The sequence below is a fragment of the Abramis brama genome, assembly GCF_963993115.1.
Source record: "Abramis brama genome assembly, chromosome: 4".
In the NCBI taxonomy this organism is placed as follows: domain Eukaryota; kingdom Metazoa; phylum Chordata; class Actinopteri; order Cypriniformes; family Leuciscidae; genus Abramis; species Abramis brama.
The window spans coordinates 34456680-34475616 of NC_139966.1; the positions used below are offsets into that span (position 1 = coordinate 34456680).

The 18937-nt window shown below is 37.1% G+C and overlaps 1 protein-coding gene across 1 annotated transcript in view; it reads right to left on the reverse strand.

The window, feature by feature from the left end:
• Positions 1-14014, reverse strand: part of ptprb (protein tyrosine phosphatase receptor type b) — a 50370-nt gene extending 36356 nt beyond the window's left edge. Inside the window, exons 1-4 of the mRNA XM_084111749.1 lie at positions 13782-14014; positions 13381-13666; positions 4829-5092; positions 2231-2494 (exon numbers count right to left, since the gene is read on the reverse strand). Of these exons, the coding sequence (XP_083967875.1) occupies positions 2231-2494; positions 4829-5092; positions 13381-13666; positions 13782-13835 (868 nt within the window). The 5' untranslated portion in view covers positions 13836-14014. The remainder of the gene's footprint in view (positions 1-2230; positions 2495-4828; positions 5093-13380; positions 13667-13781) is intronic.
• Positions 14015-18937: the final 4923 nt, after the last annotated feature.

Here is an 18937-nt window from a genome sequence, read left to right on the forward strand (position 1 = left end):
AAATCCTTAGGGGCAACACTGTTTTATGCATTTTTGCTCTTTATGCATTAATTTACATGACAATAGTGTTTTGGGGGCTTGAAAATGCAACTTTTTGAAAACGATACCATTATCGTCTCAAAAATGCAAATTTGTGAAAATGGTGACGTCATGCGCATGCTTATTATGTGTTCAGAATAGGACATGGGCAGCTATTGGCCTGGCTGACTAATACAGCGTTTTTAGTCATTTTTGTGGATCTGTGTGAACAGCGATCATTTTGACAACGTTGTCGTCTGTACGTGAAAAACGCAAAGGAAAAAACGTTCCGATTTTAGTACATTGTTGTCGTGTAAACGCACCCTTAGTTTGTTACTCTCCAGTGTGAAAGAAAGAAAGAAAGAAAGAAAGAAAGAAAGAAAGAAAGAAAGAAAGAAAGAAAGAAAGAAAGAAAGAAAGAAAGAAAGAAAGGGGAATGAGTTTAAATTGTTTGTTTAAAATGGAAGGCTGGAGAGTCGGGCAGAAAGAGAGGGGAGGAAACACACTTCCCCTTTGTTTGTTTGGAGTTGTGATTTTTTTATTCTCATTTGAGAGTGCTTGAAGAGCTGAGCTTCTCTTTAGGTTACATTTTAAGATCAGGGCTTTTGCTTTCTCTAAGACCAGTGTTTAGGGGTCTTCTAAATGTGGTAGATTCCTGCATTTGACTTTGTTCGCTCACCACTCAGACCCTGTTTACGCCCTGTATTAAGATGTGTTTTGGTCGACCAGATCATAAGTAGATAAGAAACACATTTTGAAACATGATTTACATCTTGGGCCCTATTTTAACGATCTAAGCGCATGGTCTAAAGCGCACGCGCAAGTCCACTTAGGGCGTGTCAGAATCCACTTTTGCTAGTTTAAAGACGGGAACAATGGTCGGCCCGCCTGGCGCATGGTCTAAAAGGGTTGTCCCTATTCTCTTAATGAGTAATGGGTGTGTCTTGGGCGTAACGTGCAACAAAAAAACAATCAGAGTCTCATCTCCCATTCCATTTAAAAGCCAGTTGCGCTCGCGCCATGGCGGATTCGCTATTAACATGGCTGAATTTGCAAGCTGAAAACAGATGTCCCAGACCATCTATGGGACAAAGTGTATGCACGTTGTAGAACGGCCTATAGGCGCACATTACTAACGTGCTCTTTAAATAACAAAAAAAAAATATTGCGCCATTGACTTTAGACCACGTTTTTGTTGGTCAGTGGCGCAGTCTATTTCAGTTGCCACAAAATAGCAACGCGCCAACAATGCGCCTAAACACACCTCGTTTTCAGTTTCAGATGAAAATGATAACTGTGTCGGGTTGAAACTAGCAAAAAACACTTGCGTCGCACCGAATGTATGATAGGCCCCTTGTGTTTCAGTCTGTGTGTTTTATCCCCTTTCGACCACTTCTGTCCTGATTCAGTGAGAGGTCTTATGGGCAGGTCACTCTGATTTTGTAACAACACAAGCCCAATATACTCACAGCAAAGTTCTTTTTTGTTCTTTGCTTAGGTGTAAATAAATTAAAAAATAAAGTGCTGTCATCGCTGCTGGGATGATGAATGTAAAAGTGATTAATATGTAAAAGCAGCTCTCCAGGGTGTTCGACATTGACAGACTGAACTGAAGAAACGAAACAAAGATATCCACGTCAAAGAAGGCAGAGCCTTCATAAATTGTATGCATGTATATGAAAGGGCTTTTTCAGTTCTTTCAATCTAAAAAAGAAGAGGAGTCTGCTCTTATAGCTGCTTGACCATGCTGAACATTTTAGCGCGGTTCCTAACAACACGTCTCAACAATATTATGTATTAGGTAAGTGGCCAGAGAGTAGTCTTTTGTGGCTGTTTGACCGCATTAACCACATGGGTGTCTACACTATGAAAGCAATCTGATTGAATTGCTTTTTTGATTTACCTCTGGAAGTTGTCAAGTGGCCAAGCTCAAAATGTTTTAGACCTTGTTTACACCCGTATGTAGCGTTGCCCACTTGAGATTGGATTGGCAAAATTAATACATTCACTACACTAACTTACTAATATTGAAGAAAAATATTACATGAATTAAAGCCAGCCAGCACAAGATATACCACAACTTCCCCTATGCAGTGTGCCTCCCCAAAAATGTAATGATATTTATGAATTAATAAATCACTTTATTGAAGAAGTGTGTCTTAGAGAATGTAAAGCATAAATTGAACTGATTTGTCCATCAACTTGTACTAACCAGTTTTTCCCATGATCCATGTCTCATTAGAAAGTGTTCCACTCCTGGTGCTGACTGACACCTGGTAGGTCTTTCCAGGACTCAGATTGTCAAACATCACATCTGTACTATCAGGGGACAGGGCTTTCTCAATAGAGTTTGAACCAGGTAATGTCAGACTGACAAGGTAACGGTCCACATCACCAAAGGCTTTATCCCACAGAACCCTGAGGGTGGTCTGGTTGCCAATATTCACCACTCGGAGGTTAGAGACAGCAGCTGGTACTGTACAGAAAGAGGTAGAGAGAGATCAGTCAAATTAATCTCTAAAGATGTTAAAATGCCTTATGTTTAAAGTACAAAAACTTTTGTCTTCATCAAGGTTATTTTAGTTTTAGTTTTTTTTATTTTTTTTTATTTTTTTAATTATTTAATTTCTTTTCAGTTATTTTACCAAGTCTGTTTGTCAGTTTAGTTTCAGTTTTTCAATTAATTATAGTTTTAATTTTTATTTTAGTCTATCAGTATGTTTAGTCTTTATTTGTATTTCTATTTCAGTGAACAGTTATTTGGCAGGAGACAGTCCAGATTACACACAGATCTGGTATAGTGTATTCCTATTGGCATGCAACCTACAGCTGATATTGAATATTTGAATATTGAATTGTGGACATTTAAACTTTGATATGATAGAGAACTATATATTTTTTTTGCAAATATTTAACCCTTTAAAGGGATAGTTCACCCATAAAAGACAATACTTTACACACATCCACACACATACTTTACACACCCTCATGTCATTTTAAACCTGTGTGACTTTCTTTTGAGGAACACAAACATTTTTAATATGTCTCACGTTTTACAAACATAGGAGAATTTACTCAACATTTATTGAAGAACTGATGCGATCGTTTCCTAATATTTGATTTTGTAACACTGTATTTCATGTTTTTTACTGTCTTTTATATATTCTTCAAATTAATTGGTATTATTCAAATCAAAAATATGTAGTACAACAATCTGACGGCATTAGACACACAAACAAAAGTCATTTTTTAGAAAGAGACCAAGAACAAACAGTACCCCAACTAAGATGTGCTAGTGTAATCCTAATTAAAAAACAAAACAAATGCTTAGTTTTTTTTTTTAAAGTATGTTTTAAGATTTGCTGTCAGGATCTTAATGAGTGGCAATGATGTATGGTTTGGAACAGGTTTGGAATATTGGAACAGCCTTGTTCAGACTGAGTCCTAATCTGATTTTTGTGCATATCAGATTGAAATCCGAGATTTAGCGAGTGTGAATGACAAAACATGAAATTAAGCGTAGCGTCAGCTCTGGCAGGTCACGTTAGTCAAGCTTGCATCAGCTGACACTCAGTTGATCCACGTCTACCTATAGGAATACGACGCAAATCACATACATATATAAGCTCCTTCAGCATTATCAGCAGCTGTCACGTTTCTCAGGAGGTAATTACCCTCCTCCATCCCCAGCTCCTCCTCTCGTCAGTCAGGATTTGGCATTCTGATTCCCCTTGAATCAGAATAAATTCTCGAATTATGTTGTACTTTAAAATCTTCAATTAATGATATCTGCAAAACATTCATGTTGGTTCTGTTCTGTTTACCCCAAGGGGGGTTATTGCTGCTCTCCCTGCTCTTATCCATGCTAGGCTGCATGGATGCGCAGGGAGTTCTTGCCCAGAACAGAACCATACCGCCAATCCAAACTGTATGCAATTGCCAATCGTATTTGACGATAGTGGTCCTGACAGAAATGTGATTTTTACAAATCTGTTTCAAGCTACATTCATATGTGGTTTGAAATCCTATTTAAATGGCATTTCTGGAAATCTGTTTCAGTCTTACTGCTCTGATTGGATTTGTCATGGTTTATCAGATGAGTTGTTATAGGAAACATGCTGAAAGTCGCTGCAGACACAAAGGTTGTGTTGTGCCGGACGAGCAGAAAATGACAATATATTGGAGACATGTTTTGAAACCGGAGGAGACGAGAGCATGGAAAAAAGCCATGGATACCAGCCGCCTACAGTTCTGCCAAGCATGGTGGCTACATATTGTCATGTTGTAAATAAGACGACAGATCTGTACAAGTCCCTCCATTTTGCAGTTGTTGTTGTTGTTTTGGCATATACCTACCAATGCAACGTCATTGCCATAGAAAACAATGCAGATATTTCGGAAAACAAAAGAGCGGCGTGGACACGCAAATCGGATCTGAAGAGTTGCAATACACAGTGTGGACAGTCAATAATTTTAGATCAGATTACAATCGAATACACAAATATTCAGAATTGTACTGACAGTGGGAACATAGCCTTAGTCAGTCAAATAACACGGCACACAGATTCATTAAATTTAGGAATTTATAATTAATGCAACATGTCTTATGATTGAGACAGCATGACATAATGTGGCATAACACAAAGGTGACCTATCAGTGCTCAAAACAGGAAAGGGTGTTAACATATCTGCTTAAAATACAGTAGAGGAATTCATACAGGCACAGATATATGAACATAGCATCTGCATTTTCAAACAAATTTGTTCATATGTTATTTAATTTATTATTTGATGATCCAATACAAAATACCTGTTTGTGCTTCTCTAGATGCTGAATTCTGTAGCTCTCCAACCTCTGTAATGATAGTGATGTTGTAGAGTCGTCCAGAAATAAGCCCTTTTATTGTATAAGATGTGGTCGTGCTTGCAACTGTTGCATTCCAGACTGAACCCATGCCATTGCTGTCTATGAGCATGATTCGATATCCCTCTGTTTTGCCTGGACCAGGCTGCCATGAAACTTTCAGGCTGTTCACATCCCCAGAAACTTCGAGATTTTCCACTGCCGAAGGTCCTAACCAAAAGACATATAAAATACTGTCAACCGTGTAGATGTATAATTATAATTAATTGCAATCTGTCTATGGTAGACAGGGGCTGTTCATGCAATGTGTGTGTGTGTATGTATATATAAAGAGAGAGCGAGAGAGAGAGAGAGAGAGAGAGAGAGAGAGAGAGAGAGAGAGAGAGAGAGAGAGAGAGAGAGAGAGAGAGAGAGAGAGAGAGAGAGAGAGAGAGAGAGAGAGAGAGAGAGAGAGAAATGACATTTAAACTTATCGCAATGAAGTGAAGCAATATTTATTTATTTTTTAAGATTTATTTTATTTATTCTAATATATATAAAAAAACATTGCTACATCTACTGTGCTGAACTAACTGGGACTGGTCATGGCACTTGCATATTTGCTGCTCTAATGTTGGTTTGATTGCTTCCATTGCTCTCCTCATTTGTAAGTCGCTTTGGATAGAAGCGTCCGCTAAATGATTAAATGTAATGTAAATGTATACTTTAAATCTTGCATTCACATAGCTAAATAGGGTCCTCATGCCAAATAAACACAAGATTAGTTTGTGGTCTCTTTGGTCAGCTTTGTAGCCTCAGACAGACATTATCATAACAGTCCTTCTAATATGGTAGTGCTCTCTGTGAGAACTCTGTTACGCAGAAAGGAAAGGTGTGGACTCAGTGGGTCTGCTGTGAATTATTCTCAGTGAAAGCAGCGGAATGTCTAACAACCTATATGTGAAAACACGATAGCGCTGCTCTTTGCTTTTTTAAAGAAAGCTCTTCCTGATGAGGTTTTGTTGAAAGGGTATTGTGAGAGAACAAGATAAGAAACCATTAAGGTTGAAGGTCACATTCAGGCAACCTCTTCTAATGACTTTTTTCACTCTCTTTTTCCTTCAGAACCGTGGGTGTATCATAGATTTTTACATGATCACATACCCATACCCATTTACCCATTTTAAAAGTCACTGTTCAAGACTAAATAGCTAAATAGAATAGCTATTAAATAGCTAAAATAGAAAAATGAAAATAACACCCCAACTTTTGTTTTGTTGTTTTAATCATGGAAATCTGTACAAAAGGAGTTTCTGTCTAGTATTCCTGGAGATATTTATATGCAGATTTACAGCTACATATTTGGACCACCTAAAATCTGTTTTCCCCAGAACTAACTTCAAGTTTCTAAGCCAGCCAGATTTCCTTAACAGGGCAAAAAGTGCAGATGGGAATGGAAAGTTCTGCGGGTGATCTACTGACGATGCGCAAATTAAAAGAACACAAACACAGCCGGTTCATTTCCATAATGACCAATGCAATCTACCAAGAGCATCACAAATTAGCTTCTGGTTTAAGACTTTTTTTGGGCAGTAAATAATGGCACAAATACTAGCAAATTGACTAGTGGAAACCTTAGTAATTCACCATGCGTGATTCATTTAAATACTCTTCTCCCATAAATTTTACTTCTGAAATGGAAACTCCTACAAATGCTTATGCAATAAGGTCAGCCCCAAAAATAACCCTGTCCACACCTTTTCAGCGCTAATTTCTCACTGTGTGTCTTTAGTAAATCCTGACAGTAATATTTTAACACCAAAGAGGGCTTGTGCTGGAGCCAATCTGTTAGTAAATCTGGTCCTTTGCCAATTACTTAGTGTGACAGTAACACTTTATTTTGTACATCGTTTTTACTCACTAACTTTGATATTTTGTTCTCAACTGCAATAAGAAGTATAGCCTAAGAGTCCAAATAAATTTGAGGGCCACTGTACATTATATAAGTGTCACTGTAATCAGACTGACCTCTGAGAGCTAATGAGTCTTTGTATATATTAGAACAAAAGAACAATAAGCCGGATGGGAGGGGGAGAAAAGTCTGAAAGAATTGACCTACAGTCAAACTCCTGTTTTGGAATTTAGCCCAGACACGTATACAACGGCACATTATCAGAACAATTCAACCTTTCCTCATATTTAGAGAAGCTTTTGACACTTAGCCATTTGGATTTACCCTGCACATATAGCTCTAGATTTACATAATCTGTGTACACACAGTTTAAAGTTCTTTTACATAGCATCAGTGAAATATCCAGTATATTATTGTTCATTGTTGTTTACTTTGATAAAATTGGATAATCAAGCAATATCACACAATCAAGAGCATTGTTGTTCTGACTATCAGCTGTGATTCGGTAATACAGATACAATCGACCACAGATAATCATAACAGCACTGATATTCAGAGAATGATTGTGATGAGTGAGATATTACTTTTTAGACAATAAACTAGTTCAATAAATAAGTTAACATTGAATACCTTACATTTTAAACAGAATATTGCCAGAATATTGCCTAAATTTGCATCACCACTGAAAATAGTTCCAAATTTCAGCTACTTAATGGCATCTATTCCACCTTATGACGCAATGAACAGCATTGTTCCCATAAAGCAGATTTAAAGCGCAAAGGTGTATTAATAACCACCGTTGTGCACAGTCTAACTGTGTAACAAAATCCTGTGTAACAAAATCCAACTGCAATGGACTACTGAATTTCTCCAATGGGTCAATGCAGACGAATGTCCCAAGTCATTTTAGAGAGCCTTTCTTGGCTAGATTTAAGGGTGTGGTGTTTTAACCTGGGAGATATTTCAGAAAGCAGAATATGCAACATACCTGGATACAAAAGTTGCAATAGCAATTCATTCTCCAAACATTACTTGCTCTAGAGCAGTGTTACTTTACTTCAGAGGTTTAGAATGCTGCAGGGATGAAGTATTTTGCAATGCCAAAACCCATAAACGAGTTAAGCACTTCTTGTTCCATCTTCCTGAAGTCAATGGGTTTTTACTTAAATGTCTGAAATAAGGTCTGTGGCTAACACATTTTATTCTGCAATAAAATATATCAGTAATACACCCTTGAGATTTTTTTAAATAGCTTTTACTTGTCTTGAAAAAGGAGGTTGTTAATAAGTTGCTAAATGGGACTACAGAGGTTGTCGGGTACAGGTAAAACTCATCTACTCACTAGTCTACTTTGTGTTTATAATCTGTCCTTGTAAACAATCTATTTGTTGAGGGTGTTTCACAATTCACAAAAGGCAGCTTGAAAATCAAGATGTTATTGTTTATAACATCTTAATATATTCATGCATTATAGTTGCATTTAGCAGATTAGAGGTGGGCAATAATGCACAGGAGTTTACATTTTGTGACAATACAATCAGTCAAGCAGTTGAGATACTAAATTTGACATACTATATATCACTCTATGTGAGTATACTGTATGTATGTGGATAAAGTTGTATACAAATATATATGCAAAATATATCTCCAGCCAAGATTTGCTATATAGTGTATATTGTTTAATGTGAGTATACTGTATATACTCAGGTAAAGTAGGATATACAGTACAATATATGCAACTTTTAATATATCACTGAGCGATAATTCAGTTTATATTTTTCGATGATGTAACAATCAGTTGAGATTTGCTATATTTTACATTCAGCTTAATGTGAGTGTACTGTATGTATCCGGGAAATGTTGAAAAACGTATAGAGAGGAATACGTTAGGATGTAGGAACCTAAGTACGGTTGGCAGGGGGACCTTGGCGGAGCAGGCTTGGTGGTGGAGGCTGCAGCGAGTCTAGCATCCAGGGACCAATGAATGGGACTGACGGCAACATTAAGTAGCAGGATGGTTTCAGGATTCTCTGGAATTTCTTCTGAAGAGTAGAGGCGGCTTTCACATTTGTCATCCCTGGACGATAGGAGATGGAGAACTCAAACTGTGAGAAGAAGAGGGCCCATCTTGCCTGTCTGGGGTCAATGGCTTCTCAGAGATACTCTCCATTTCAGTGATCGGTGGTGGCCAATGGCATAATTTTGCTCCGCTATGAAGATTTTTTGGGAAATCTGCTGAGACAAGACGGCCCCCATGCAGGTTGTAGAAACATCCACATGAACCACAAAATATTTATCAGGATTAACTAAGAGAGTAGTAGTAGTTGAAAGCTCGTTTCAGGTGCCGAAAGGTGTGGGTGGCTTCTTGGGTCCAGTACAGAGACTTACCCTAAGTATCTGTAGTTGTCACAAAGGCAATCTTCCACTCGTCCCTCTTCCGTATCTCCAGTGTTGGGAAGGTTACTTTGGAAATGTAATGGTTACAGATTACCCTTATAGTTACCATATCATTAACCGTACCGTTACATTAAAATGTAATAAGTAGTGTAACTATTCCAATCACTTAATTAAAGTAATGGAACTGATTACATTTGATTCTTTTTTTGATCACTTTTCTAATTTCTAACGAATGTTTTCAACTATCAGGCAGGGTTAACCTTATAGTACTCAACACTAATTACTGTCAGACTTTCAAAATCATTCATCACTTGAATTATGATTATAATAATTTAATTTTAAAAGCATTTTTTTAGGCATCATGCACATAAAAAACAGGCAAAGCAACAAAATAATATTATTCAACATATCTGAGCTTTTTACAGAAAATATTCAGATGTAACCACCTTTGTAATCGTTAATTTTCATAAGTAACCAATTTAATTTTTTTTTAAATCTCAGAAACTGTAACAGATTACAGTTAAATGTATTGTGTAATTCGTGTATGTAATTCCATTACATGTAACTAGTTACTCCCCAACACTGCATATCTCAATGAGGTTGCATAAGCTTCAGAAGTCCATCTTTGGGAAGATTGTGGGACCGGTAATCGATGGAATTCAATGGAGGTGGAGTTAATGGAGACAGTCAGGAGTTCTTACAGGGGAATTAGATGTTTAACATCGGCATCAACATTGACTTCTTCAGAACCAGGAGGATGATGTTCTCCATGTGAAGACAGCCCACTTGCATTTGGATGGGTCCCACACAATAAGAGACAGTGCCACGGACAACGATTTTCCAATTTTGGACTGAACCTTGTTGGAGGTTTCAATGGGCCTCTTTTTGAGGTTGAGATGGCGGCAGAGTTCCCCGGAAATGAAGTGGCTGGCTGACCCAGAGTCGAGGAGGGCTGAGAATTAAGATATCAAAGGCAGTAAGCGTATTAATAGTGGTAAGTGGGAAGCGGAGATGTACTGACATTAGGACATAACTAGGAGTGTAGTGGTCGATTGGGACACATCACAATGATGTGTCCCCCTGAGCTACAATAGAGACAAGGTCAGCTGTCTTGAGTGCCGGGATGAACTGGCTGGCTGTGTGATAGGGAGGACTGCAGGGAGAGTCTTCCAGGCAGTTTTTCATACAATCACCACTCAGATGGATAATTGGATAAAGCCCTCTAGTCTCATTTAGTCATCGTATGCAGAGAGATGCAGCCACAATGCTGGTTCAAGCCCTAGGCAATAAGTGGTGAGAAGAGTTTGATCCACCCAAAGGATGCTGCTAGGGTTGAAACTTCAGAGCATAGTCAGTTATTGAACTTTTCCCTGATGTAATTGGTAAAGTTTTTCACTTACACAAAGCCCACAAAGCTATCGAGTGATTTCATGACAGGTCCAGCTTGCTGGCAGACTGTTCCTGCCCATTGCAGCACTCTTCCCGTGAGTAGTGGATGAACGAAATCTTAGCCCGTTCAGTGGGGAAACAATGAGACTTTATCTCTAAGGTGAGCGAACACTAGACTAAAAACTGAGCCAGAGTAGGGCGCTGGATCGACCATGGGACTGGCGGTGTAAACAGGTGGTGAAGAAGTACTCAGATGTGTGACGGAGGTGTCTGGTGCAGAAGTGGATCCTTGGGTGCTTCTCATTTCTTATTTGTGCATCCTCGTTTCCTTTCCTCGTGTCTCAGCTCCACCCCCTGTAGGATGCGAGGGAAGGCTGCAAGGAAAGAAAAGGAGGACGGAGGAATCGAAGTAAAGCTTATTTATACACTGGAATACTTGATCACTCGAGCGTCACTTCCTTGCGCCATCAGCTGCGCTCAAAGGATCTGCCCTTATGTTGTCAAAGTTTGATTATGAAATTCATAATAAATAATAATAAAGCAAGATACCCTGTTGAAATATGTAAGATGTGTGGTTTATATAAACTGCAAAGATAAAGTATAAATTAAATTATTGTGACCGACGTGAAGGGGGAGGAGAATTGATACGTGCGTCACATTTGGTAGATAAAACTCTTCCGCAAAGGATACATCCGTGTATCCTCGCTCATAACTCATCTGGAAGCCTCCTCACTCCTTGATCCACGCCTCCTCGTGGTGCAATTAGAGAACTGAGATGTCTTTCAAGATGGCTGAGCTCGATCGGTTTCCAGGTCATAGGATGGAGGACGGAGGAGTGAGGAAACGAGGAGGGATATTGACAAGCACCCCTTGTGTGTTGAGTACATGGGTCAGGTCCTGCAAGGTTCATGGTTTTGGTCTGGCCTTCAATACCAGACTCAGAAACAGAGATGTTATCGAATCCAAATGCAGGTATTTATATTGACACAGATGGTAAAAGGAGAAATGCAGGTGAGTAAATGCAAATTAGATAGTTCAACGTCAACGGAGATCGCTGCAGACTTACAAGCCAAACCATCCTATTCATCCTATTTGATCAAGTGTAAAACGTATACATTGTCATCTGCAGTGTTGTGTTTTAAATAAAATTAAACATGTTGTAATGTCTTATTGGTGACAAAACAGAAGATATTGCTCGCTGAAACTTTTGTTCAGGATTACAACGAATGGCATAGATCAAAACAATAACAAAGAAGTGTTCTCTGCGTGCTTTCTTCCGTATCCTATAATCCAACGCATTAACCCCATAAAGTGTAAAAACACTGTTACTCACACTTGTGTGTTACGACAAATGTATTTGGCAGTGGCACTGCATCATATTTATTTGAATCTGATAAGATGACATCACAGTCCTTGCAGGAATAAAATTTGTATGCTTTTGAAACCTAAATGTTTAGAACATTTTGGTAAAAGTCAGTCAACTAAGTGTCTGAATCATCTCAGAATATAACAAAAGGGGAAATGAATCTATCACACCTCATACATGTCAAAAGATCAAGGGAATGTCTCAGTTTATGACCCCTTTCATTTTTATAGCCTTACACTTATTTATTTTATTATTTATAAATGTATTTATATGTTTAATTATATTATTATTTATAACCTACCTTTAACATTTTACTTCTGCCAACTGTATTTAGGCTTCAAAGTTAATAAAAGATTATCATCTTAAACAAAACGTATAAGAATCTAATAAACCTTTGCCACGTTTGCCACAGACCTTATTTTCTGCAGTAATCCAAAAGCCAATGGAAAAATCCTATTGGCTTTTTTTTTTTTTTTTTTGAGGGAGTGATGGGGGATGCTAACTTTTGGGTTGACCTACAAAAATATGTTATCACTGCAGAATTCTATGGTGTGCACGTGTACCCAATAGTTGGGACACCAGGGAGTGTGACAGATTTCATACAATATTATATTATATAGTTGTATTTTTATTTATTTATAAATCATTATAATAACATAAAGCAATGCTTATTCTACACTACTATTTATTTATTTTACTTCTGAACTAAAACATTGTGGATCTGCATTCAAATGTTTTGTTTTCTATATAATGCATCTCTGTAATAAAAATACACGTGATACATCTCATTTTACAACAAACGTGGAAGCAAAATGGCTAAACATAAACAAATAAACTTTATATATACATATTTTTGTTGAATTAATCTTCCTTTTTTAATTTATATTGAAGGATCAAACAAACAATATAGAAACAATATGAGTTATAACAGTAATAAAAAAAATTGAAAGATCCAAAAATTATTGGGTCCCATTTTATAAGCGTCTTTAACTACTATGTACTAATATTCATTTGATAGTAGCACTTATTGTGAACATATATTTTTACATTGTACTTATATTTAAAAATACCTGTATGTAATTACAGCTGTATTTAATTTATATAGTTACAATCAAGAAAAGTAGAAGAAAGTATGGTCCGTGGCTGTTTTTGAGTATGGATTATGATGTTTAAATGGATTATTCAGTTTTCAGATTTAATGGCCTTTCCTTTAAAGTCACCAGTGCTTTGATTTTGTTTTATCGCATCTCTTTAGTTAATCACTAAGTATTGTCACGTAAGGAAACAAAATATCACCTATCTTCTCAATAAAGAACATGATTTGAGAAATCATTCATGTCTGGAGTTACACATGCAAGTTTAATAATTACTGTTTAGAGGTTTGTTCAGTGAAAATCAATAATAGTGATTCTTGACTATCAGAATGAAAATTATGCAAAGAAGCAGGATTCTTACTAGTTGGCAGAGAGACATTGTGTTGAGTCTGGTTTTCACCCAACTTTGCCTTTATTTCCAGGTGATGCCATGTTCCAGGATCTAAATTCTCAGTTTTGCATTCAATACGTGAGAAATGTTCCTGGTCTTGATGACAATCTTTCGAGTCATTGTGCCTCTCCCTGACAGAAACCGTGTATTTACATTTCACATCTTCGTTATCCAGCATGATGCGTATGGAGTCTGTGGTAGAAATGGTTTTCACAACTTTGATGCTACATTCCCATGTGTCTGCCCCCATGGTACTCTGAAAACAAAAGTTGGATTTTTTTTTACTGGGCTGATACATATAGCATACCGAAGTCACACATACAGAAAAGTATTTTTTTGTAAGAAATCAAGTGTAGATTAGTTAGACTTACCAATATTCCACATGCTACCCAAATGGCTACATGAATGGCTTTGCTTCCCAGCATTGTTAATGTTGATTTTTAGATGTTTTTGTTTAATACACAGAAATCCAGTTGGAAAAGTCACATAATTCCTTGGTGTATAATCCAGGAGTTCTTTTAAAGTACTTTTCTGCAAAATCCAGTCTGGAGAACCTCTGTGGGAACTGCTCACTTTCACTCATTAGCCCACAACAATCAGGAATGTGTAAAGGAAAACAATTCTGTCTCCAAAGGATATCCTCAATCAAAAGTCTACAGAAGCTTTGTTTTTTTTTCGGTAGTCCAGTGGAAACGCGTTGTACAGTCTGTCCGTTGGCAATTTTCTTGCCTAAAATACCCTAACTTTACTAGACTAGTTCATAACATAACATTCATGACAGAAAATGCTTTTCTTCAACATACACCCTCCACTAAAAGCTTTTTAGATCATAAATGCCAGTGAATTGGAACTTTTGCTGGAACAATAGATGTCAATGACTTTGGGCTCCATGAACACTCAATACAGCCCAGCCCCACTTCCTTCCTGTGTCCTCATAGCTCCTGCAGAAGGATGTGTTGAAGAGAAAACTCATCTAATAATAGGCTTGTAAACGTTCTGCCATCAGGATAATTAAATAAATTAAAATTATTTTGTAATTTTGTATTTTTAAATTATATTGTATTTTTTTTTTTAAATTAAATTTACAATATAGTTAACAATATAATCCTAATATAAATGAGGGTCAAGGTAGTGTTGTAGTCAAGACCACCTAAATCAAGACCAAGTTAAGATCAAGACCCAACCAAGACCAAGGAAGGGTGAGACAGAGTCAAGACCATACCAGATCAGCACTCTTTAAATTCATATGAAAGATCCTTTCCTTTGGTTTCTATGAGCAAAGAAATACAAACATTAAGGAGCTGAAATTAACATCTTTATTCAAAGCTTATTTTCCATGTTTTATCATCCACCTAAGACATTGCATTTTTGTGCAATTTTTGTGCACGCAAAAATGCCAAACATTCAATATATAAAATGATAATAATAGAAAATCTGTAAATACCCAAGATATATTGAAGTCTGTGAACTTTCAATAAAACAATAACAGGATAATAATAGAAGCATTAACAGCTCAGCTTATGTTTTCAAAAGAAAACAGCTTATTTTTTGCAATTTAGAAACATTAGAGACTGCAACATTCTGTGACCTAAACGTGCACGATGGGTTCCCATTAAAATGCCCCCTCTACAAAAGATCCTCTCCACTGGTGCTGAAGAGGCAGGGACTAACAGTACCATTATCGCCAAATTGTGGAGATGTGGGAATTTGACTTTTTTTTTGGAGTGCAATGTCAGGGTCAGAGTCTTGGATGGCATCAAAGTATTTGTTAATCTGTGTTGAAATGCATGAATCGTGTGCTGAGGTGCGCTTCTTGTGAGCCTTGTAGCGGGAAGGAAGGCGTGGGCAATTGATTGGTGGCGAGTCACTGGGTGGATCCACATGCATGACACCCAAATCTGTTTCTTCTCCTTCACTCATTATGTTCTCCACCTCTGAGATCAAAGTGTCTGAAAAAAAAAACACACAAAAAAAAAACATAAAATAAATAGATTATATTTAAATGGACAGAGTGTCTGAATACTTTTAAGACTTTTATAAGACAAATAAAAAATTAAACATGTTTTTAGACAAGTCTTATTGTCTTATTTAAATAACCCCATGAATTCACCTTTAAGTCATAGTTTTTATGAAATAGTATCTGCCACCCTGTAGTATCTTAACCCTGTATCTGCCACACTACTGCAAGGATGAGGACACAGAGAATGACGTTAACAGGATTTATTTTAGACACTGTATGCAACTCCTGAATACAGGAAAGGCTTTGAGATCCACACAGGGAAGCACAGGGAGAATATTAGAACTTGATGCAGCCTCGTAGATACTTGGAATAGATTCTGATTCGGAGATACTTGGAATTGATGACCACGGGAGACCTGACTAGAGATCCAAGAATTCACTGGAGAACACAGAGAGGTGGTCTGGAAAATCCTGGAGAACCGCCGCACACAGATGCTGCTTGGAATACACACACACAGAGAAGTTAGTGTAGAACTTGAATATACTTGTGGCGAGTATACAGAGTATCCTGGAACCAGACAAAAAGCGTTAGGAACCAGGGAGTCACTGGCATCAAAAGACAAGACCGGACAGTGAGCTGTAGACTGACTGGGGTTTATATGCAGAGCTGGCGTGGTGAGTGAAGTGATGAGGTGCAGGCGCTGTGAATCAGAACTCCGGTGATTGTGATCGGGACCAGGTGTGCTGAGTTGATGCTGGCTGGGGTGTGTCGTTGAGTGAATCCGTGACAGTATCGAACCTTTACAATATATATATATATATATATATATATATATATATATATATATATATATATATATCAGTGGTGGCTGCTGGTCTTTCAAAGAGGGGAAGCTCATTTTCGTCACATCATAAAAATTTTCCATTTATTTATACGTAAATTCTTCCCTACGTTCCTTTTCAAGAAAATGCTCTGTGACCCTGTCGTACCAACTAGGCGAGTGTCCTCTCAATGGCCAGCAGAGTTAGGTATAATTGTATAAATATAATAAAGGTATAAATAATAATATAATAAAGTATAATAATACTACTACTAATAATATTTTTTAAATTATTTTAATAATTATTTTTTAATTATTACTACTAATAATATAAAAAATATAATAGGTAATAATTCAATAAAGATATAAATGTATAATTGTGTGAAATGTATTATGAAAATTGGCAAGCAATTTCGACAAGCAAATACCAAGAAATAGGTTGCTGCAGTTTGTCTTTCGGCTACACTTGCAAAATCCGTGATGGGACTGAGCCGTAATACGGAGCCCGGGAAGTCACCTGTGGGAGAAAAAAAAAACAATCCGTGGCCACGGATTAATAAACCGTACCCACGAGTTTCTAATCGGCGCTCTCAGATTTGTAAACCGTGCCTTCAGTTTTTGCAATCTGTACCCACTAATTCATAAACCGTGCCCACACTTTCGCAATCCGTTCCCACGGGTTTGTAAATTGTACTCACGGATTTGTGGCACGCCCTTAGATTACATTTTAGGCTACATATTTAGAAGACGCTTTTGTCCAAAATTTACAAAAAAGGAACAAAGCAATTCGTCAAATATCAGTCATGATACAGGTTAGACAATAATAATAAAGTGCTAAGATTATCACAAATAAACAAAAGATTTTGATGCACGTCATTCATATTAAATCGTATATTCCACCCTGTAGCGTCTGGACCAATCAGACACACACAAATTATTCATTTATTTAATGAATAATCCAGCAAACTCACTCTCCCAACTAAGGCCTATGAAACGTCCCCCAAAAACTAACATCCCAAATTAAGCTAACACACTGGCAGGACGCAGACACACTGGTGTCTTGTTGCAGGAGTTTTACGATCCAAAGGAATGTCCAGAAAGCTGTGAATCTCACTTAAATTCTGGCAGAGGAGGAGAAATAAACCCTGTAATCCTATATATTTTATATATAACCACTTGAGAAATGTGTAAACATGTATCTAATCTTCCCATCTCATGATTTTCTTTTATGTGGTGTGGCTTTTGTATTCTTGTAAACTCTATTGGGTTAATGTTTCAGACTTTGCATATTATGGTTAACCAAAATCATATGTGTGGCATGTTTGGTCTCTAAAAAATCCAATCTTCGTCTCCGATTTGTAAATCTACATTACATTTTGCTAACTTTGTGACGCATTAGTATTATAAGCATCTTAAAAATTCTTGTGTTAAACATCCAATCAGATTACATGGTCAAAGACAATGGTCGTAAAAGAATTTCCCTCCAAAGGAAAATCCTCTCATTGGCTCTTGCACCTCCAGAAGGTGTTACTTCTTCACACTTTAAAAACCCAAGATCAGCTTTTAGCTATCTCTCTCGCTTAGTCCCTTTCTGAAATGCTGACGTGAAGATGATGCTGAACTAGAAGCTTCTAAGGACCCACCAAGCTTGTGCCAGGCTGCGGCCTTGTCTTTCCATTCACCAAAGATACTCTGAGTCTCTGACTCCCACTGGTTCTCTCTCTCATCAAGACCACATCAGCAAAGATCAACAGAAGCCTCAACAGATTGCATCAGGACAGTTTAATTCAAATGGGCGAGAAATGCAAGTATCAAACTTAGTCTCATTATTTGATACATTAAGTATGCTTACCCCTTTAAAGAAAGGCGTGTTAGAACTAAACTGATGGTTTGCTCAAGGCTGTTGATCTGCTGAATTTCAAACAATGCTATAGCTTCTTGCTTTCCTGCTTCAGCTCTCTTTCCCTTGGTAAACTGTATGCATGTATGTGTGTGTATGTTAGAGTAGTTTAAGTGTTTAGACTAGTTAATAAAATCTTGTTCATGTCACACGTAAAGTTGTCTGTGTCTCAAGCTCATAACTGGAGTCACTAATCATTTAGATCTTGGTTACTGCTCTTAGTAGTACTGTAAATTAAGAAAGACATTTCCCATAGCCCGGAAATGTACATTTAATAAACAATTAATCCTGAGTGTTCACAGGACAAACAGGTTAATTGATTGTAATATTAATTTACGACATTAAGTTAATTATATTAACTGATCCAAATATTCATAATCGATTATAACCAGTTATTATTGATTATTAATATTTCATAGAGCTAATTTGCTACATTAATGGTGGAGAATGAATAGGGCATGATTAAACAAAGGTTATGAGCTTAAACCACTGTCAACCTAAAAGTGTGTATTTGATAATTCTAGTCAGAATAGGACACAACATGCGATACCTCATTAAGGTCGCTAGTTGCTGGCTTGTTTAAATGCGGATAAATTATGATTTGAATTGACATCTCTACTGTAATTGAAAAAGTCTTAACACATTTAAGCATATTTTCAAATGGTATCAGTGTAAGGTTAATATGATTTTAGCGAAGAAACCCTAATTTCAGTATTAACGAACACAATGTCCTGAGCCCGAGTCAGTTTGGCTTCTTTCCAAATCACAGAAGTACTGACCACATTTACACCCTACACACCCTAATCAATAAACACGTAAAACAGACCAAAAATGGACAAATATTTGC